Genomic DNA, 18523 nt, shown 5'->3' on the forward strand with positions numbered 1-18523 from the left:
AATACAGTACCTACGTCAGGAACTGTTGAAATGCGGGGATCCTGAGATGCCATGGTTCAGGTTTGGTCAGTTCGCTCGATGGCTTTCCTATCGCACAACGAACAACAACAGTACTGGTCCCTGCCTCATAATCAAGGTTGATGTTCCCGAGACGGTACCCGTCGAGCAGCCATCTCGTCGAACGCCCCTTGTCAAACGTTGACTCCCGACATCTTGTGAAACGCGTCGTCTCAGAGTATGAGTGTTTCCATTAATTCCGATGATGAAATACATTGTGCCATGCGTGCCGAGTTATGGTGCAGTTTGCCTTTCTGTAGGGTAGGACGTTCCTTGGAGCTCTCCGGACCTTGACAATGAATCACAACGACGGCAAGAGTTTTTCCGATAATGGGAGTGTATAGAATGGCCAGCCGCTCTTAAGCATCTTCCGAGCAATTGCACGGATTGTGGCACTCGTACAGTATCGGAAGTCCCCAAACTTGACATCGATCAAATGATCGATCCGTGTGAAACTGCATTCTCCATCGCCTACAGAACACGCAGAAGCATCCAACCCGCTGGCCATGGCTGCCTGGATGACGATGACCATGATCTAGTAAAGCAAGCAGATAAGGTCAAAAGTTTTGAGCATGGTCACCAAGCCATCGCAATGCTGTTGATGGCTAACTGTGGTGTTGGGCGGGAGTATCGTGCTAGGCTGCTGAATTCCAGTCGACACAGTTGATTCTGTTCTGATCTTATCAGTATCGACCAGCAATGTGGCTTGCCGATTCAATTCTCTTAGTTGTCACCACAAAACAAGTGGTGTTGAATCACTGGTCAGAACATGATCATCCCCGACGAAACGATTCCACCCGAGTTGTTAGGCACCAGTATTAGTAGTTGAGTTCTCGGGGTTCGAGAATTGCAGGTTGGGCTGCGGTGGTCACTGCACTCAATCTCGGTGTGTCTCGTGTTTCTCATTGTAATGGGAGTGTGACCCAAGCCGATCTAATCCATAGTATGTGTTTGTAGGCACTGCATTGGCTCTCGACACGTGTCTGGGAGTTCGCGCCCGCTCTCTTCCTCCCCGGAGTCCCCCGCCTTTGGACGGAACCGAATTGGATCTCAAGCGGAGATGTCAATTTTCTCGGCTACGTACTGCAGTTGACCAAGTGGTCCGTGGCGGCGCCACTTTCGTTCGGCGAAGAGCTGCAAGGCTTTTTGGATCGATTCACCTGGATGTAGTATTCGAAGTTCATTGTCATTTCCCGCGATAAGCTTCATTACTCTCGCGTATTCAGCCCACTCCTGATCGCCATCTGGTAGAAAAGTTAACAGAGAGTTTGGGACAAGACCCAGGCAACGCTTTTCGAGCATCTCACAATGGATGAATGGAAACCATGAGGCTGGTGTGGCGCTCGATGAAGAGCCACATCACTCAATGGATGGTAAATCGCGACGGCGAAGCAGAGGAGATAGGTATGTACGAATGGAAAGTACTTCGTCCACATTTCCCAGATGATAGGATGGGAGGAGAGAGAATTAATGATGCCTGCACCGGGAAGATGGTCTTATCGTTGTTCGTTTCACTTGTAGAATGGCGAACGTCGGACAGTGGGTTATTGGATACGAAGCGGAGAAATAATTGTGGAAGCCTACACTCGACCCCAGCTCTACGAGAGTGTGGAGATGATTAAGATGAAGATGGAGAAGCAAATATATATACCATGCTGTTTTCCATGGCTCGAGTGTCCGGTTCAGATCAAGTCAACAGTCAGAAACCTACTACATAGCCAGCGACTACCACTTTTACTACTACGAAGGAACGCGAACAAAGTCAAAGCCCTAATAATCGACAAACCGAACCACAACCACCCACCATGGAAGCCCGTTGCCAGTGCGGCCGCAACCGCTTCACCACTCCCACCCCCGAACCCATCAAGCTCTTCATCTGCCACTGCGACGAATGCAAGCGTTCGTCCGGCTCTGCGTTCGGCATCACGGCTCTCTTCCCGCACTTTGACTTCCCGACCAGCGCGGAACAGCAATCGGAGATCAGCACCTATACCCGCACGTCGGAAAGGGGTACCGTCGTCGAGGGCTTTTTCTGCCGCCATTGCGGCTCGAGACTCGTTGAGCGCGCGGCGGGCGACAACGACACGACGCTCGTCAAGGGCGGAGCTCTGGTTGGGATCACCAAGGAGATGATGAGCAACGTGGCACATCTCTATTGCCGGCAGGCCATTGTGGATGTTCCGGCGGGAGTTGAGAGATATGAAGGCTGGCTCTTTGATTGAGCGGCGATTGATTGATTCATGTTTCGCGTTTTTGTCTGTACTGATCAGTTTTCTTTGGAGACAAAGCCGAGGGGGTGGAAGGCGACGTATGGAGTTTTGTTGATGAATGCCCTTGTGGTAGTCTTCAATCAAATGATCTTCTTGAAAGAATCAGCCACCTCGTAGATGAACAATAAGAGAATGAAAAAGTATGGATGATGATACCGCTCATGAAAGCCAATACCATCGCCTTTGTCATATCTGAAATGCATCTGATCTGATGGCAATGCCCGGTAAGTTCTTCGTCTTAAAATGCAGGGCAGATAGTATAAATGAGGGCAATGTCAGCCGGTTTCCATCGTCAGGATACAACAACAGAGTCGCAAGCGAGAAAAAAAAAATATACCACTACAACCGACGCAAACGAAACGATGGAAAACATACAGAGTACGCAGGTAAATCCCCTCCTGCAGCTAACCGACGAAATTCTCCTCTTGATTCTATCCAACTTGGTTCCTGCCCCCTTTCGTGAGTCTCCTTCTGATCCGTTTGCATATCATTCACGATGGAACAGGGGCAATTACGATTTCGACACGAAGGGAAATCGTGAGAAGATCTATAGCCTTCAAAGTGTGATCCTGACTTGTCGTCGTCTCTACAACCTTGGAACGGAGCTTCTGTACAAGAGACCAATCGCCACCGGCTGGGGCCGGGCCAGCAGTCTCTGTCAAGCGCTTGCGGATCCCAACCTGAATCGCTTCGTCGAGGCGGTTGGCATTGATGCGTGTCCCATGCGCAGTGATTTGAGGCGCCTTTTGTCTCCGAGCTTCAACTCATGGAGCTTGGACCCCGTTCCAGTCCTTACGGCGCCTCGGGTTCGATCAGTGTTCCTGCGTGCTTTCGACTTCTCTTCAGTATCAGATAGACATCCTTTCGTGTCTCCCGTGAGGACGCTGCGTCTTCTTGAGTGTGATTCCGACTTGGACCGCATTCAATTGGTTCTTGCTGGAATGCCGAATCTGGAAGATCTTCACTATGATGTTGGCGAGTTTCAATTCCTGCGTGGGTCCGACATTGATGTGAGCACGATGCTAAAACCAGTGCGCAGGAGTTTGCGAACCCTCACGTTATCCGCACCAGCGGTAAATCAACTCCGGGCTCACAGAGGTCTTCGCTTGCAGCTGTCGAGGCTCCGATACTTTAGAAGGCTCGAAACCCTCCGTGTGGTCGGGAGGGCCATGACCGAGTTTGTACTCGGCAGCACGTACTACCAGGCTAACCCACCAATTTGCACAATCCTGCCGGATTCTCTCAGAACGATTCAGGTCGGGAATGATGAAATTGAATTTCCCGACGAGATAAATACGCCACCGTTCGTGCCAAACCAGCTGTACCACCTGTTTCTCGAAGATATCCTCGCCGGTAAGCAAGCTGATCTGATCCCAAATCTGTCCCGCATCATCTTATGCGTCAACCGTCGGTGGCATGTCGATTTCATTCGACATGAAGAAGTTCTCCTGACCGACCTCAGGGATATGGGTGTTCAGGTGGATCTTGTCTAGTCCAGTAGCGGGCCCATGGCCTTGAGCCCAAGGGTCATAAATGCGCTTCCCACACTGCTCGCTATCCAGAGGTGAGCTTCATTCCATCCCCTCCTGTTGCATAGACGTGTTGGAATTGTTTGTCATTTGTCCAGTTTACCCAGTTTATTGTGAGTGCTGATTGCGTTGAATTGACCTGCTCATCAATACAGCGTCTCGAGAGGTACTTTGACGATGCACTGAGAAATAGCGAATGGGAGAGTTTTCGATTTTGTAGTCGTTTGCTGCGCAAACGAGTCATCCTAGGTGGCGTCAGCCTCATTCAGGTACACTAGTAACTCCATACTCTAGCCTATCCGAACATGATAACGATCACCACACTAACCAAATCTAAAGCCAAACTGATGGCATCAGACTGGTCGGTTTGCCGGTAGGGCGACATTCATGTTTTGAACCGGCTTCCACGACATCATGTACTCGTGGCAGGACATGCCAACAAATGGATCACTACTCCAGACTCTTCTCGCCGAATGATGGCACCCCGCGTCCATTCTTCACCCGATCTATGGATTCTAGATAAGTTATTTTTGACCACGTTGACGGTCTGCTTCGCTTCTAATTCCAACTGCATGCTAAGGTTGACAATTGGCCGAACCATACATAGAGATGCGACGAGAACCGCGGAGATCGATGCTGATTTGTAAGGGTCGGGGCTCCGGGGTTCTCCGCAGTCTCGGGAAATGTCGGGAGAAACTCCTTTGAGCCCGTCCAACAAGTCTAGCTTTCTGTTCTTAATAATCAGTCCATGCATGAATACCGACAGTAGTTGAAAGAATCTCGAAGAAACTCGGGCTTCACTTTGTCTACGGAGGACAGACAGCAACTTTTTCTCCGTCTGTCATTGCTATCATTGGCAGTCGGCGACAGAGGGTGGACTTGTACATGCTCTTAATCCGTACCTAGTTCCGTCTTGGATTGTAAAAGTGAACTCTGAATACTCCATAATCCGAACGCTCTGACAATTTTTTTTCTCTCTGCCATGCGTCGATCAGTCTTCAGAGCCTTATTCGCAAGTACTCTCTATACAACTACATACATATGTATAGTCGTACGAGTCGTACTCTGGACTGAATCGCACATTCTTCAGATCCCGATTGGCGGAGAATCATATGCCTTCACTGCGATTGGCTGATAGGAGTCTTGGCTACTTTGATCACGACTCAGTTCCCCACTTCCCGGAGCTGCATGGGCCCACCGTTCATTGGAGCTGACATTTCTAGAGAATTTTTGTCGACAAGTACGGAGTACTCCATAAGATGTGGTAGTTATTCGTTCCAAGATTCAAATTTTCGAATACAACAGTATGCATTCAGCGTGTAAAAATCCTGTCTCGCGTTTGCGCCCGCTGTGACGTTGCAGCGTTTGTCGTTTAGCCAGACAAGCATTCCCTACATGCTGTGCACAAGCTCTGATCGATAGTATCTTGGATTGCAAACCGTGGTGTTTGCCACACACGAGTCAGAATCGAACTGCATGGCATAAAGAAGGACTCGTACGGAGTGCTTGGTACGAGTAATTTGCACTCTGAAAGTTTGAAGCATCCAGGGGATCAAATGAAAGAACGAGTACGGAGTTAGAGTAGTTAACATCGATTGCTAAATTTTTATGATTTTGGAGTACAGAATGCGTAACTATTAGTCATGATGGTCAACAATTTCTAAGCCTTAATCGTCGATCACGAGTCAAGGGGATGTGTACTAGTTGTGCCATGGATGATGGATCAAGCGTGGTTTTGGATCATGCAGCTCATCCTGTTGCGATCAGAATAACACTTGGGGCGCCAGACTACATAGGTAGACTATGACGTCAGGGGTAAGTACTGTATGTACTAACTCTGTAAAAATAAAGTGTATGCCAAGACCATTAGCTCCGCCCTTATCCTAGTTGAGACATTTATTATGGGTCGACATCTTGGCAATCTGGTCCGTGCTTAGACATCCCCCGACCCCACCCGAACAGTGCAACAGGCACCTCCGATCAGCTCAGGACAAAAAGTGTGTTGGACGGAGATTATGCTCGGAGAACGGAGACTAGCGGAGCTACTCCGTCCTGAACACAAAGAAAATAACAACCCATAGTTTTTAGAATCCTCAAGGGTTGCCGAATGCGTCGAGTATTCGACGTTCGGAGCCTCGTCGCGAAGACCGATATGCGATTTGTATGGGCATCGGCGAGAAGTCCACCTTCAAGCTCCATCCAAATCCCTGAATAACTTCTCTTTTTTTTATTCAGCAAAGGTCAAGTTGAGTATCAATCAAGAATGGCGATGATGCAGCAGGTGGACGAAGACATGTCGTTGCATGTTGGAAGGATTCATATTCCATGGACCTCTGGACGTCAACTGTGGTCTATAAAAGAGGCACCTCTCTCCCTCTCGTCGGCTACATCGCAACTCAGCAATCGTGTATCATTCAATCGATCAATCAATTGATCACTTAATCAATCAATCATCCAACTTCTTGAGTCTGAACTGTCGATTCGAGTTCTCGCTTGAACCTTCATTATGACCGACTACAAGTTCGAAGGATGGCTCGGCCTCGATGCCGACTCGGCCAACGGCAAGATGGTTTGGGGAGAACTCGAACCAAAGCCATGGGAAGAGACGGACGTCGATATCAAAGTCAGCCATTGCGGAATCTGCGGTTCCGATATCCACACTCTGCGCAGCGGCTGGGTAAGGATGGGAGCGCTCTGTTTTCCATCTGTCGCACAAGGTATCAACCTGCTGACTCCCGCGTATAGGGTCCGACTATGTATCCGGTCTGCGTCGGCCATGAAATTGTCGGCACTGCCGTGCGAGTGGGCGCCCTGGTCAAGGATATCAAAGTCGGCGACCTTGTTGGCGTGGGTGCGCAGACGGATTCTTGCCGGAGCCCCAATGGCCCTTGCAAGGAATGCGAGTCCAACCGCGAACCCTACTGCCCTCATCTGGTCACCACCTACGACGGCGTGTACATGAACGGCGGCAAGTCCTACGGGGGATACGCTTTGTACCACCGTTCCCCGGCCCACTTCGTCATTAAAATCCCCGAGGCCCTGCCGCCGCAGCTCGCCGCCCCAATGCTGTGCGGTGGCATCACCGTTTACTCCCCCTTGCGCTACTATGGCGCTGGCCCCGGCAAGAAGGTTGGCATCATTGGTGTCGGTGGACTGGGTCACTTCGCGATCATGTTCGCCAGAGCGCTCGGTGCCGACGAGGTGGTCGCCATCTCCCGCCGAGCCAACAAGAAAGAGGATGCTTTGAAGCTCGGAGCGCACCGATACATTGCCACTGCCGATGACAAGGGGAGAAGGAAAACTTCCGCTCCCTGGATCTGATCATCTCGACAATTTCTTCTGCCAAGGTATGCCAGTCACCGGTTTTATAGCATCGAAAGAACTGACTAACTTACTTTTTTCAAGATGCCCCTTTCCAGCTACATTGAGCTCCTCAAAGTTGGCGGCACTCTCGTCTAGCTGGGTGTGCCCGATGATGGAAACCTGCCCATTGCTCCCTTCTCGCTAATCATGGGCAACCGCCAGCTTGCTGGCTCGCTCATTGGAAGTCCCAGCGAGATCCGTGAAATGTTCGACTTGGCAGTGAAGCACAACATCCGTCCATGGGTTGAGGAACGCCCGATGTCCGAGGCCAATGCCGCCATCGTCGACATGGAGAACGGAAAGGCGCGCTACCGCTATGTGCTGGTGAATGGCCAGTAAACAATGTTTTGACTGGAGTTCGGTGCCAGGTTGGTGTTGAGGCACGATTGTTACATTCCTTTGTTTATGACTTGTTGATATGATTTGCTTATTGAAGGGGTCCAAAAAAAAAAAAAAAAAAAAAAAAAGAAAAAAGAATGTAAGTACTATTTCAGAAACCCATGTGAAGTGAGCGCTCGTTTTGTTTCTTGAAAAGTGCGAGTATGCATGTCATTTAAACTAGAGCATCAATAGACTTTCGTTGAGTTGATAATCAACGCCCTCGTCGTAGGCTGCGGAAAGCTGTTTTCAAGAAAGATTAGTACTTTGACAACATCGACCTTGCATCCAGCCAAATCGTGTGGGAAACGAAATCCCGAGCCCTAACTTCCTAAGGATGACACTAGATCACATGATCAGCAGGAAGGGTTCAAGTCACGTGAATGGCTCCAGCATTCTGTGCCTGATTCGGCCAGGTCCTGCGCTGTCAGAAAACAGGAGACCTGCAGTATGAGCCCATATGTTCTGAGTCTTTATCTCAAGTCTATAGGCAGTCAAAGATTCTCGTTTAGAAGTTGATTTTCCTCCATGCTGTCGACAGGGCAGAGCCCGGGACGATGATCGCGTATGATTGGTCCGTCGACTTAACGCTTTGTCCGTGGCAATTAGTTAGGTTACCTACGCTAGGAAAGCGCAACGCGACGCCCGAATTTTTTGGTTGATTTTAACGACTGCCAGACAACCACCTCAACTTCTCAAAACACTCGGCTCACGTCTGCAGATCCTTCGTCATCAACGACGCTAATGACGCGTCACATATCAAACTAACCTTGCCGGGTAAAGGAACGATATTTTTTTCACCGGTCGTCGCAGCATCCAAACATCCAAACGAAGCCTTGACGCGATCTTCCCTGTCGGAATGTCTGGCGATGAGGATGACTCTCGCACGGCGTCGGTCGGTGTTCCTCGGACGCAGCCCAATGGCTCCAACGCGGCCTCACGGAACAGTTCCGCAGACGGGAAGCTGAAGAAACGTGGGCAGCGGAACGGCGCGATGGCGAAAACCGAGGTCAATGATATTGTACCACGCGGCGGAAATTTTAGTAATGCTCCGTTGGAAGTTGATGGTGAGTCCGACAGCGACAGTACGTCCTCGTCGGATGAAAGTGCGAGTGCATCGCCACCGTCTGCAAAGGAACAGATTGAGGCACGGAAACCTCAGGCAGGCGCTGCACCTGCAGTGAACTGGAACAAGGCTACTCGGAGTAGCATCCGCACTAGCTTGGGACCGAAGGCGAAGCAGAGTGCGTTTGAAGCGGTTAACAACAAGTACTTTCGGAGCCGCAGCGCGTCTACGACGTCTGATGAGGAGCAATCCAGCACTGGGGAGGTGGAAAAGGACCACAAGAATTCAGACAACAAACCATACTATATGGACGACTCGGAGAACTCTGATACGGATGTCTCTGAGGGTGGTGATTCCATTTTGCTGAATATAGGACCGCAGAACGGTGGTGCTTCTGAGAAGAGAGAAGAGACTGCTGAAGAAATCCTGCCTTTTTCTTTCGACTCACAGCCGGACCCTGACTCTGTTGCTGCAGCTGAAGTTGAGGAGGAGGACTCGGAAAGCAGCAGTGAAGCCAGTGAATCTTCGTCGAAGATACCCGAGGCGAAGACATTTTCAACATCGAAAGAGGCAGCATTCAGCGCATTCTCTGCATTGTACCCTACACCCCCGACCACGCTGGCTGACCTGCGGCGGGAGGATCTAGAGATTCAGGCGCGTTTCTTTTACAGCGGCCAGGAGATTGGTGAACTTGATCTTTCCAAGAACATTGCGTGCACAGAGTGCCTGCAGGACGGGCACCTTTCCATGGCTTGTCCTACGCGAGAGGTACGACCGTGCCGAGCTACGATCTTGAATCAAGGGCTAACACATAGGATCAGTGCGAGCATTGTGGAGCATGGAATGAGCATGAAAGCAAATTCTGTCCATCGCACCGCCGATGTCAGAAATGTCGGGAGCGCGGCCACGACGCAAGCGAGTGCAAAGCAGCCCTCAAGGGCAGTGCAGCAGAGGTGCCGTGCGACTTTTGCGGCTCGGGGACGCATCTGGAGGATGAGTGCGATCTCGTGTGGAAGTTCCCGCCACCGGCGATACCCTACGACGGGCCGGTGACGGTATCCATCAGCTGCAGCTACTGTACTAGTCAGAGCCACCTGATGGGGGATTGCCCGTCGCTGCCGACGACGACGCGGGCTACGTCGTGGTCGCTCAAGGGCTATGACATGAGCAAAGTGACCAATCTGAACAGCGTCGTCGGGCCGCGACCAGCCAAGGCCGGCCCCGTCAGCAACAGGCGCAACAACCGCAACCGGCACCACCGACCGTCATCGCCGACCTACAACAGCGAGAGCGATGACAATCTCCTGGCGCAGGCGGGACGGCAGCGCAACAACATGTCGATCCGCGGCGCCGCCGGTAACCGGGAAGGACAAATCAGGCTGGCCAACGACGGCCGGGGTTTCCGACCGCCGTCGCCGTCGTATCGGGATCGGGATGATGGAAGTCACCGCCCGCGGCAGCGGCGCCGATCACAGTCGCCGCCGTACTCGCGTGCGCCGCCTCCGCCTCCGCCTCCGCCCCCGCCGCCGCGTCGATCGCCGACCCCTCCTCCACCCCCGCCGCCTCCTCCGCACAACTCCTCGAGACGTGGGGGTCGCGGGCGTCCACCGCCGCCGCCTTGGTTGGGGCGCGGTGGAGGCGTCTATAAGAACCGGGGACGTGGGCGGGATGCATACCGTCCAAGACGATGATTTAATGGGGGTAAACTTATGCATCGGCGTTGGGCGCATGATCATCCGACGGTGGACATGGGAAATTGTATTATAACGTATCACGGAAGAAGTTCTCTAAATCCATGAATCCCTCGAAATAACTCTTCGAAAGTGCACAGATAGTCCTAATCCCCTACGTCGTCACAACCTGCTCATCCTCTCCCTGCCTCGAATTACTCCCCACGAACCCATTCTCCAAGATTTCCACGAGGTCATCGAGCCGCTGGATGCAGAGATCGGTATGCAGATGGTCCATCAGATGGGCATTCCGCTCGTTGAGCAGTAGGACGGTCGCGGCGCCGGCCTTGTAGCCAGCGGTCATATCATCGATACTATCCCCGACCTATATTTATTCAATGAGTTAATGGGCCTAGGGAGGAGGGAAGAACGGTAATAGGTACATACCATGATTAGGCTCTCCCCACGATCATCCAACCCCCACTGCTGCGCAATATGCAGGATACCTTCCGGTTCTGGTTTCGGGAGGAGATTCGGCGTATCTCTCGTGATGATAGGATCGAAGACATGTGACGGGAGGTGGTTTTTCAAAAGATGGGTGACTGGGGCTCTGGGAAAAAAAAAAAAAAAGTCGTCAGCCATTCAACTCAAATTTCTGACAAGAGGGGAAAAAGAGAGAATTTACTCAAAATTCCTTGTACACAACGCGCGCCGCACCCCGCGCCGCTCGAGATAATCCATCAACTCGACGAGTCCCGGCTGCGGCTGCTGCGCGAGCATCGCCTCGCGCTCGATGGCCCGGATCTTTTCCATGGCGGCGGTTTGTTCCTCGGGGGTGGGCAGGCTGCGGATGTGTCCTAGGATATCGGTTGATTTGTCGATGCCGAGGGCGGCTCTATTTTAGAGACAATCCAGAAAGGTTAGCGATTTGGTTGGATGGTCATGTAGAACGGATACCTGCACTCGATGCGTTTTCACTTCTTCCATCGTACGTGTGTGTGTGTGTTGATCAGGTTCCGTACCGCATCTGCGTAAACATAAAGTGTTGGGGGAGACTTGAAAATTCACCCATTTAGCAATGGATACCAACGGATATTTTTCTGAGAAAGAAAAAAAAAAAAAGAGGTTACCATAATGTCCCATCCACATCAAAAACTATGCCTTGAAGTTTCCGCGCCCCTCGCGCATTCTCAACGTCCGGATTCAACGGCGCAAACGTGCGCGGCCGCTGCGGGGGACGCACCGACGATGTCGACGCCATTGCTCTTCCTCTTCCTCGCACGGATGAAACTATCGAGAACCACGATCCGAGGGCTCGTAGATGAACGGATATAAACATCGATGGGCTTCAGCCGGAGTCTGAGTTTTGATTGTTGACGTTTCAGCGGTTCAGGTACATTCCGAAATTGACGGCAAACTCGGGGATTTGACCTCTCGGATCGGGAGACCAGAGAGCTTATCTTTGAGCTCCGCCTTTCCTATCTGGGAAGTTATCGTTATCAAATTACGAGTACGATAACGGCCATGAGTCCATGACATCATCATACAGAAGGTTGGCTTTATCCCATCGCCGAAGATGATCGTGATCGATCAATCTTTGCGCTTTTAAGCACCCCTCGCGCGATTTCATCCATAGGCATTTCTTCCGGGGCATTCGTCATGCGCGTCCTCGAAATCGGAGCTCCTTGATTGCCTTCCAAATTGTGATTTCATCTGGCGGAAGGGGATCTACTCTCAGTCAGCCACGTCCAGACACATATATGAAGGAAGAATGTAACTCGGATAAAACTTGACGACGTCCTCCCCTGCGGCCGATTCTCATGATACACCTCACTCGACACCAACGACTTCGAACATCCGTGGCCAGTAGCCTACATCACCAAGCAGCCCGGGGAAATGGCTTGATACACACACACACAACCCCCCCCAATCATGAACCTCCGGATGCGACGCACTCCAGAACCGCATTACCTCCAACACGACGCCGCGATCATCCCCGACGGAGAGGTACTCACCGTCTTCGATTCAGGGAGACCCCATATTTATGTGCGAGAGAGTTGATTCAAGCCCGCATTGTACAGCCCGCGGGGGGGTCTAGATACACGAAGGCACTCATATCCCAATCCATCATAAATAACATGTCCAGAGCATACATACATGAACAAGCTTAGCTTCATGACGTGCAGGCATCATCACGAGAAATCATGACATCAAACTGTCCAATGGAAACAAAAAAGAAAACCATATATAAACGCATCATCATCATCATATCCACATAAACACCGAGCATACACAGGAAAAGAGATATTCACATACAAGTCATTTCATCAGAAGGTATCACGGTCGTAATCAATCGGGTTGGGACTGCCCCGGTAGCGCTGCCGCTGGATATTCGCCGGACTCTGCCGACCGGCGCTAGTCAGCGGCCGCGGCCCCGTCGGCTTCCGCTGCGGTGGACGCGCCAAATTCGGATTCGGCGACAAGCGGCTCCCGCTGCGGGGGTAGCGTTCGGTAAGGGAATGGTTATCCCCGCCCTCCTGGGTCTTGGGCCGCGGGGGTACGAGCGGACCGTCATCCTTGATCCTGGACGACGATCTGATGGAGCTGCGGTCCGAATAGCCCGCGTCGGAGATGGGCGTCAGCCGGCCACCGCCGGCACCACTGGCACTGGCACTGTAGCGGTAGTGCTCCGACGCCGGCGACATGGGCGCCGTGAAATGATACGCCTGCGACTCGAGCTGGTTCTGGAACCGGTCCGTCGGGCCCTGGCGCGGCTGTGGGTGCTGCAGGTTGACGCTGTCCCGGTGGGCCTTGTACTTGGGGCCCTCGGAGACCTGCGATGGGACGAGCGGCGACGGCGGGCGGTCCTCTTGGTTTGGTTGTTGTTGGTCGGTGTTGAGAGTGAGGCGGGATCGCAGTCGATCGTCCCCGTTGGGGTCGTAGTGGTCGGCCGTGTTGTAAGGGCCGTGGAGCTCCGAGCCAGAGTGCGAGACGTCCGACAGCGGGCGGTCCTTGCGGTTCGGCTGGATGCTGTTGCGGATGTTCTCGCCGACGGACGACGCCGTTGTCTTGGACCATCGCGAGATCTTGGGAAAGAATGACGAGCTGCTTGACTTGAACTTGCGGGACTTGTCGTCCGACTTTCTCGGCGTGCTCTCGACGCTGGGACCTTGCTGCTGCGGCGGGGTCTGGTCAGGCCGACCAACACCGCGTCCGTCGGTTGAGTCCATCCGTTCGTCGTACGGCGTCTCCCGGTCGAGGAGCGGCCGATCGTACTTGTCATGATCATCGTCCTCTTCATTGGCTTCCGGAACCGCGCTGGCCCGGTTGTTCCCCGAGTTGTGCCGCACATTCAGCGGTAGCACTTCCGCCAGATGGCGGGACGAGTTGGACTGGTCGCCCGGAGAGCCAGTGCCCGCCTGGCCCTCGCGCTCGTATCCGTCACGATACGACCCCGGGGTGACACCGCCATTTGAGTTGTTGAGACTTCCCGGTTGCGTCGTATGCCCGCTCGCCGCGTTTCTTCCTTCCTGAGCCGCCCTCAGTGCTTCCACCTCGTCCAGGAGCTGCTCGAGCATGTCCTCGATCTTGGACAAATCGTTCGACGACTTCAGACTCAGGCTTTTCAGCGCCCGCCTGAACATATTCCTCCGCTTCTCCTGAAGGTCCTCGCCCCGCTCGGTTGTTTGACGCCCAGACTTTGTCGGCAGCGGCCGAGGGCCGCCAATGGCTCGCTGAAATCGCTCATTTTGCTCCCGCAGCAGCAGTTCATCCTGCTGTGCGATGAAGCGCTTCATCTCCTCGAATGATTGCCGCATCTCCGCGGCGCTTCTCACCAGGGTCACCAGGATCTCCGTATCTCGGGCATTGCGTTGAGCATCACGAACAGTGAGCTGTTCAGGTCAGCCTTCGGTTCCTAAAACAATCTGAATGCAAAAACTTACATGATCCATCAAAGCGATGATGTCCTGGGACTGGATACGGTCAATACCGCGCCCAGTCGCGCTGTCGTACAGCGGAGAACCCATGCCCTGGGAGTACCCACTGAAATGGCGCTCCCGGTTCTTAAACAAAGGATCATTCTCAAGATCGGCATTGTCAAACAGCAGCGGCGGCTGGTCATGTTCGAGGGTGCTGAACTTTGTCCGCGGCTCCGGCGTCGGCACGCTGGACGACATGGGATTCGCGGCCGACATGTAGCCCTCGTCCTTGGCGTTGGGAGGGGTTGAGAACATATTGCCGTTCATGTACAGGCCTCGCGAATTACCGTACCCCGAGTCGTAGCCATACTGCTGATCCGCGATGCCCAGCCCAGCACCCATTGTAGCACCGACATCATACCGACCCGGCAAGTTGTTTGGAGCGGGATTGAAGGGCCACTGCTCCCGGCTGGGACCCTGAATGATGGAAGGATTGGTGTTGATTTCGGACTCGTCCTCCTCGAGGTTCCGATCTCCGGCAATGTGGTCTTCCAGATGCTGCCCGTCGATGTCGTCCGACTGCGCCACGCTCTGCGGAGGAGACGCGCCGCCCATGCGGTTGAGGAACGAGCGCTGATCATGATGCGGATATTCGTCCTTCAAGGGGGTTTTCTCCCCCTCAGCCTGAACGCCGCGATCGACCGTCTCCGGAGCAGGAGTCCCAGCGGCAGACCGGACGGGGGAGTCGGCTTGCGACTGGGCCGGCGACTGAACAGACTTGTTGGTCCCCAGCGCAGAAGGTTCCAGCAGCGAAGCCACGGCCGATTCAACGCCGATCGGCGAGTGGACAAACTGAGGGTTCGCCGCCTTACCTTCGGAGATTGGTCGGGCCGCTGGGTCGGATTCAGACGAACCCCTTCTGTCGTCGGCGGATCCATGTCTCTCACGCTGAGAACTGGAGTCATTTTCTCGGGCGTCGCCGTGCTCGCTCAGTTCTCTCGTATCCTCATACCCCAAATCCGTGCCGGAATTATTATTCGGTTGGAAGATCTCGCTCCGGCTCTCGTGGCTGGTCTGCTGCCGAGTCGACCTCGCCAGGTCCGTGCTGGGCGCCGACGTCAGGGACTCGATCGAGTAGCGACGCTCCCTTGGATCGCTGCTCTGGTCGGCATCGTTTCCGTCGTCTTCTTCCTCCGCCAGATCATGGTCGCTGGCGACGCTCTGGATGGGGCTCAGAGCACGCGAAGCTTCATGTTCCGGAACCGGTGTGTCCGCCCCGTCCCAATGGCCGAGATTTGCCGCCGCAGCTGCCGCCACGGCTTCGACCGTAGAATCATCGTGATCATCGTGATCATCGTGGTCATCATGATCAGGCTCGCGAGTCTTGGGAGAAAGTGATTCGCCACGGCCCTTGGGAGGGGTGCCGACCGGCGTCCGAGACGTGGGCGACTCGACCTGTCGAGGCGAACCGCGGGCAACCTCTTGAACTCCCCGTGGGGTCACCGTCTCCTCCGTTCGCTGTGAAAGGATAGATTCCCGGGTCAATTCCGAATCGATTTCACTGCGCATCGGCATGGGAGGGACATTGTGCTTCTGGAAGACCAGCTCCGTGTCGTCATCCCTGATGCTGGCAAGGCTGCTGCGGCTCTTTGATTTTCGCTTCTTGCGTTCCTTCCTGTCGTTGTCCATGCTGGTCTTCGAGTCGTGATGCTTCAACGCGGCGGCCGTCAGCGCCGTGCCGACAATGCCGGCTGCCGCCGCATCTCGAAGACCCTTGCTTCGCTGCCGTCGAAGTATCTCTTCTTCGGTCAGCTCGCGCTTGTTCTCGGGACGGGAGCCCTTCCGTATATAGATGCGGGGAACCTCGGTCGAGTCGGGGGAGTCCGATGCATCTCTCTCCCGCCTGCGCTCCCGGCGGCGTCGACGCTCCTCGGCGACAAGGTTCAGCGCATCCTTGCTCGACTTGGAAACCGAGCTCTTTCGAACTTCTGGAGCACTCGAATGCTTCGACAATCGGCGACCGAGCTCGTCTTTGGACTCGGCCTCTGTTGATGCATTCAATGCAGCGATGTCATGTTCGAATCTGGACTTGTTCGCACTGACTTTCTGGTCCTTCTTCAGCTCCTTCAGTTCCGGCAGAATCAGCCGGCGGATCGCGTCCTCGACCGTCTCCAACAACTTTGGATTGGTCAGAGATGAAGTGCCCGAACGGAGCGAGTACGTATCGCCAGACTTTTGCCGCGAGTGCGAAGAAACACCGGATCCGCTCAGGAGACTGGACTCGGCGGAGGGGGGCTCCTCATCGCGCGATTTGTAGGATCGTTTCTTCAGCGGCTTGGTTTCCAGGTCCCGGGGCACTTCTCCGGCGTTGAGCTTCTGGGCGACCCGGTAGGCGATCCGCTCCCTGCTCAGGCTGCGGCTTCTTTGCCGGGACGGCGCCTTGAGCAGATCCTTGGACTTGCCATCATCGATCCGCTCGAGACTCTGGCTGCGCTTGCGGCGCGGGCCCGCCGAGGCCATGGATCCATCCAGCATGCTATCCGGCGGCATGGACGAGATCTCCGACGTGGGCGGCAGGTAACGATCGGCGGAGAGCTCGCTGTTCTGGTCCCGATCCACGAGCTCAATCTCCACGGGAGGCCGACGGGTTGGCGTGCCCTCCTCGGGGTCATCGGAGCTGCCGCTCTGGTCGTCGGACCCTTCGGTGATGGCCCGGGGCTTGGAATGCGAGCTGAGGGAGATGCGCCGGGTGTAGCCGGACTTTTTGCCGCCCTCGCTGATCTGAATGGTCTCCGGGTGGTCCCGCAGTTTCCTGGCCGCCGAGGGGGTGACTTTCACCCGGACGCTGGGGCGCGAGCTCAGGCCGGAGCCGCTCTTCCCGCCCTCAAAGTACTCAATCAGAAGCGAGGTCTGGGACTGATGCGACGAGCGCGACAGCTTGGTCGACCTGCTGGTGCCGTCTCCTCGCCGCGGCGAGCGATGGTGGGTGGTGATGGTGATGGGGCTCCCGTCGTCGGGGATGGAGTAAGAAGTTTTGTCCGTTCGGCGGGACACATCGGTGGCCAGGTCGGTGTTGGTCATGCTGGCGGTGGTTTCGACGACGGATTCGGTTGGGGCAGGTAGCATCGGCCGACGACGCTCAATGCCCATTGCGCCCGAATTGCATAATTAGTAATTAATATAAGGGTAGCTTGGGGACTTTTTTTCTTGAACGAAATGGGATATATATCGTCCACGGTCTTTTTCACTCGGGGAGTTAGCGAGAATTCTTCGTCTGTCCATCGAACGAGCCAAACATACTGCTCCAAACAGGCACTTTGTTTGTTTTGTTCTTTCCCTGAAAGAGAGAGATGGCGATCTGATCCGATCGATCTTGATATGATCGGACACCCCCACCCAGAACCGTGGATCACGAGGGTGAACCTCTGGAAGAGGAAAAAGAGGCGAATGAGGAAGGAACACGCCCAGGTACCGAATCAACCCGGGAAAGAGCTCGACAACATGGAAAGATAGAAAAGAAGGGAAGGAAGAGGGGAGAGAAGAGAGAAAAGAAGGAAGGGAAGAAGAGAGAGAGAGGCTGGGATGGGAAGGATCCTCGGACAGTCCGACTTTCCTGTTCGAGGCAAAAGCGAGTGGCTGGGGATGGGATGGGATGGGATGTGTCTTTTGAGTTTTGGGGGGTTGTCTTGGATTGGGAAAAGGGGTTTGTTGCTACTTTCTCATGCTGTCTCGTAGAAAATTCATAAAGCTCAGGGTACGTGGTCTCTTGGGAGTCGAGGTGGTGTGGTGTCTGTCAATGTGTCCCTGGCCAACGTACAAGTAAGTACTTACTCGTAGTCGGGGTGGGAGGTAGTCTGCAGAGTTCAATACAAGCTCCTCCGCTCTCGGATACTGTAATTCGATATATTACTGAAAGAAATCTCTTCTAACTTTTTTTTTTTTTCCTCTTCCCTCTCCTGAGCTTTGGAGCTCAGTCTTCCTTGCTCCTCTTGGTCCATGGTTGCCCAGAAAAACAAGGCCGTTCGACTCGATGATTTGTTTGCCGTCCCCAGCCCACACTAAGAAAAAATATCACGCTTGCCAACTCATCACTGCACAAGGCTCCTCCACTCAGGTTGATCGAATGAACGGGGAGATTCAACCAGTACCAAAAAAAAAAAAAAAAAAGGCAAAGTGGCAATGACAACACGATGCATTGATTGGATGTCAACTGCCATCTTGGGCCTTCGCACGCTGACTGGTCCAACCTCGTTGGTCAGTCAGTGACAAT

At 53.7% G+C, this 18523-nt stretch overlaps 4 protein-coding genes across 4 annotated transcripts; 2 read left to right on the forward strand and 2 right to left on the reverse strand.

Annotated features, from left to right (window-relative positions):
- Positions 1-6362: 6362 nt before the first annotated feature.
- On the forward strand, positions 6363-7177 carry VTN31DRAFT_5092 (uncharacterized protein; the record flags this gene model as incomplete). Its single annotated transcript, XM_069405553.1, has 2 exons — positions 6363-6533; positions 6602-7177. The coding sequence occupies 2 exons, from the start codon at positions 6363-6365 to the stop codon at positions 7175-7177; spliced, it is 747 nt and encodes a 248-aa protein (XP_069260605.1).
- A 2583-nt stretch (positions 7178-9760) lies between these two features.
- VTN31DRAFT_5093 (uncharacterized protein) lies at positions 9761-10354 on the forward strand (the record flags this gene model as incomplete). The annotated part of the gene is made up of 1 exon (XM_069405554.1): positions 9761-10354. The coding sequence occupies one exon, from the start codon at positions 9761-9763 to the stop codon at positions 10352-10354; it is 594 nt and encodes a 197-aa protein (XP_069260606.1).
- A 154-nt stretch (positions 10355-10508) lies between these two features.
- Positions 10509-11594, reverse strand: VTN31DRAFT_5094 (uncharacterized protein; the record flags this gene model as incomplete). Its single annotated transcript, XM_069405555.1, has 5 exons — positions 10509-10718; positions 10781-10943; positions 11019-11228; positions 11356-11388; positions 11464-11594. The coding sequence occupies 5 exons, from the start codon at positions 11592-11594 to the stop codon at positions 10509-10511; spliced, it is 747 nt and encodes a 248-aa protein (XP_069260607.1).
- A 1066-nt stretch (positions 11595-12660) lies between these two features.
- Positions 12661-17403, reverse strand: VTN31DRAFT_5095 (uncharacterized protein; the record flags this gene model as incomplete). The annotated part of the gene is made up of 2 exons (XM_069405556.1): positions 12661-14226; positions 14278-17403. 2 exons carry the CDS (start codon positions 17401-17403, stop codon positions 12661-12663), a joined length of 4692 nt encoding a protein of 1563 aa, XP_069260608.1.
- Between the last annotated feature and the right edge of the window lie 1120 nt (positions 17404-18523).

Source organism: Thermomyces dupontii (genome assembly GCF_041956625.1).
Source record: "Thermomyces dupontii strain NRRL 2155 unplaced genomic scaffold VTN31scaffold_4, whole genome shotgun sequence".
NCBI classification, from domain to species: domain Eukaryota; kingdom Fungi; phylum Ascomycota; class Eurotiomycetes; order Eurotiales; family Trichocomaceae; genus Thermomyces; species Thermomyces dupontii.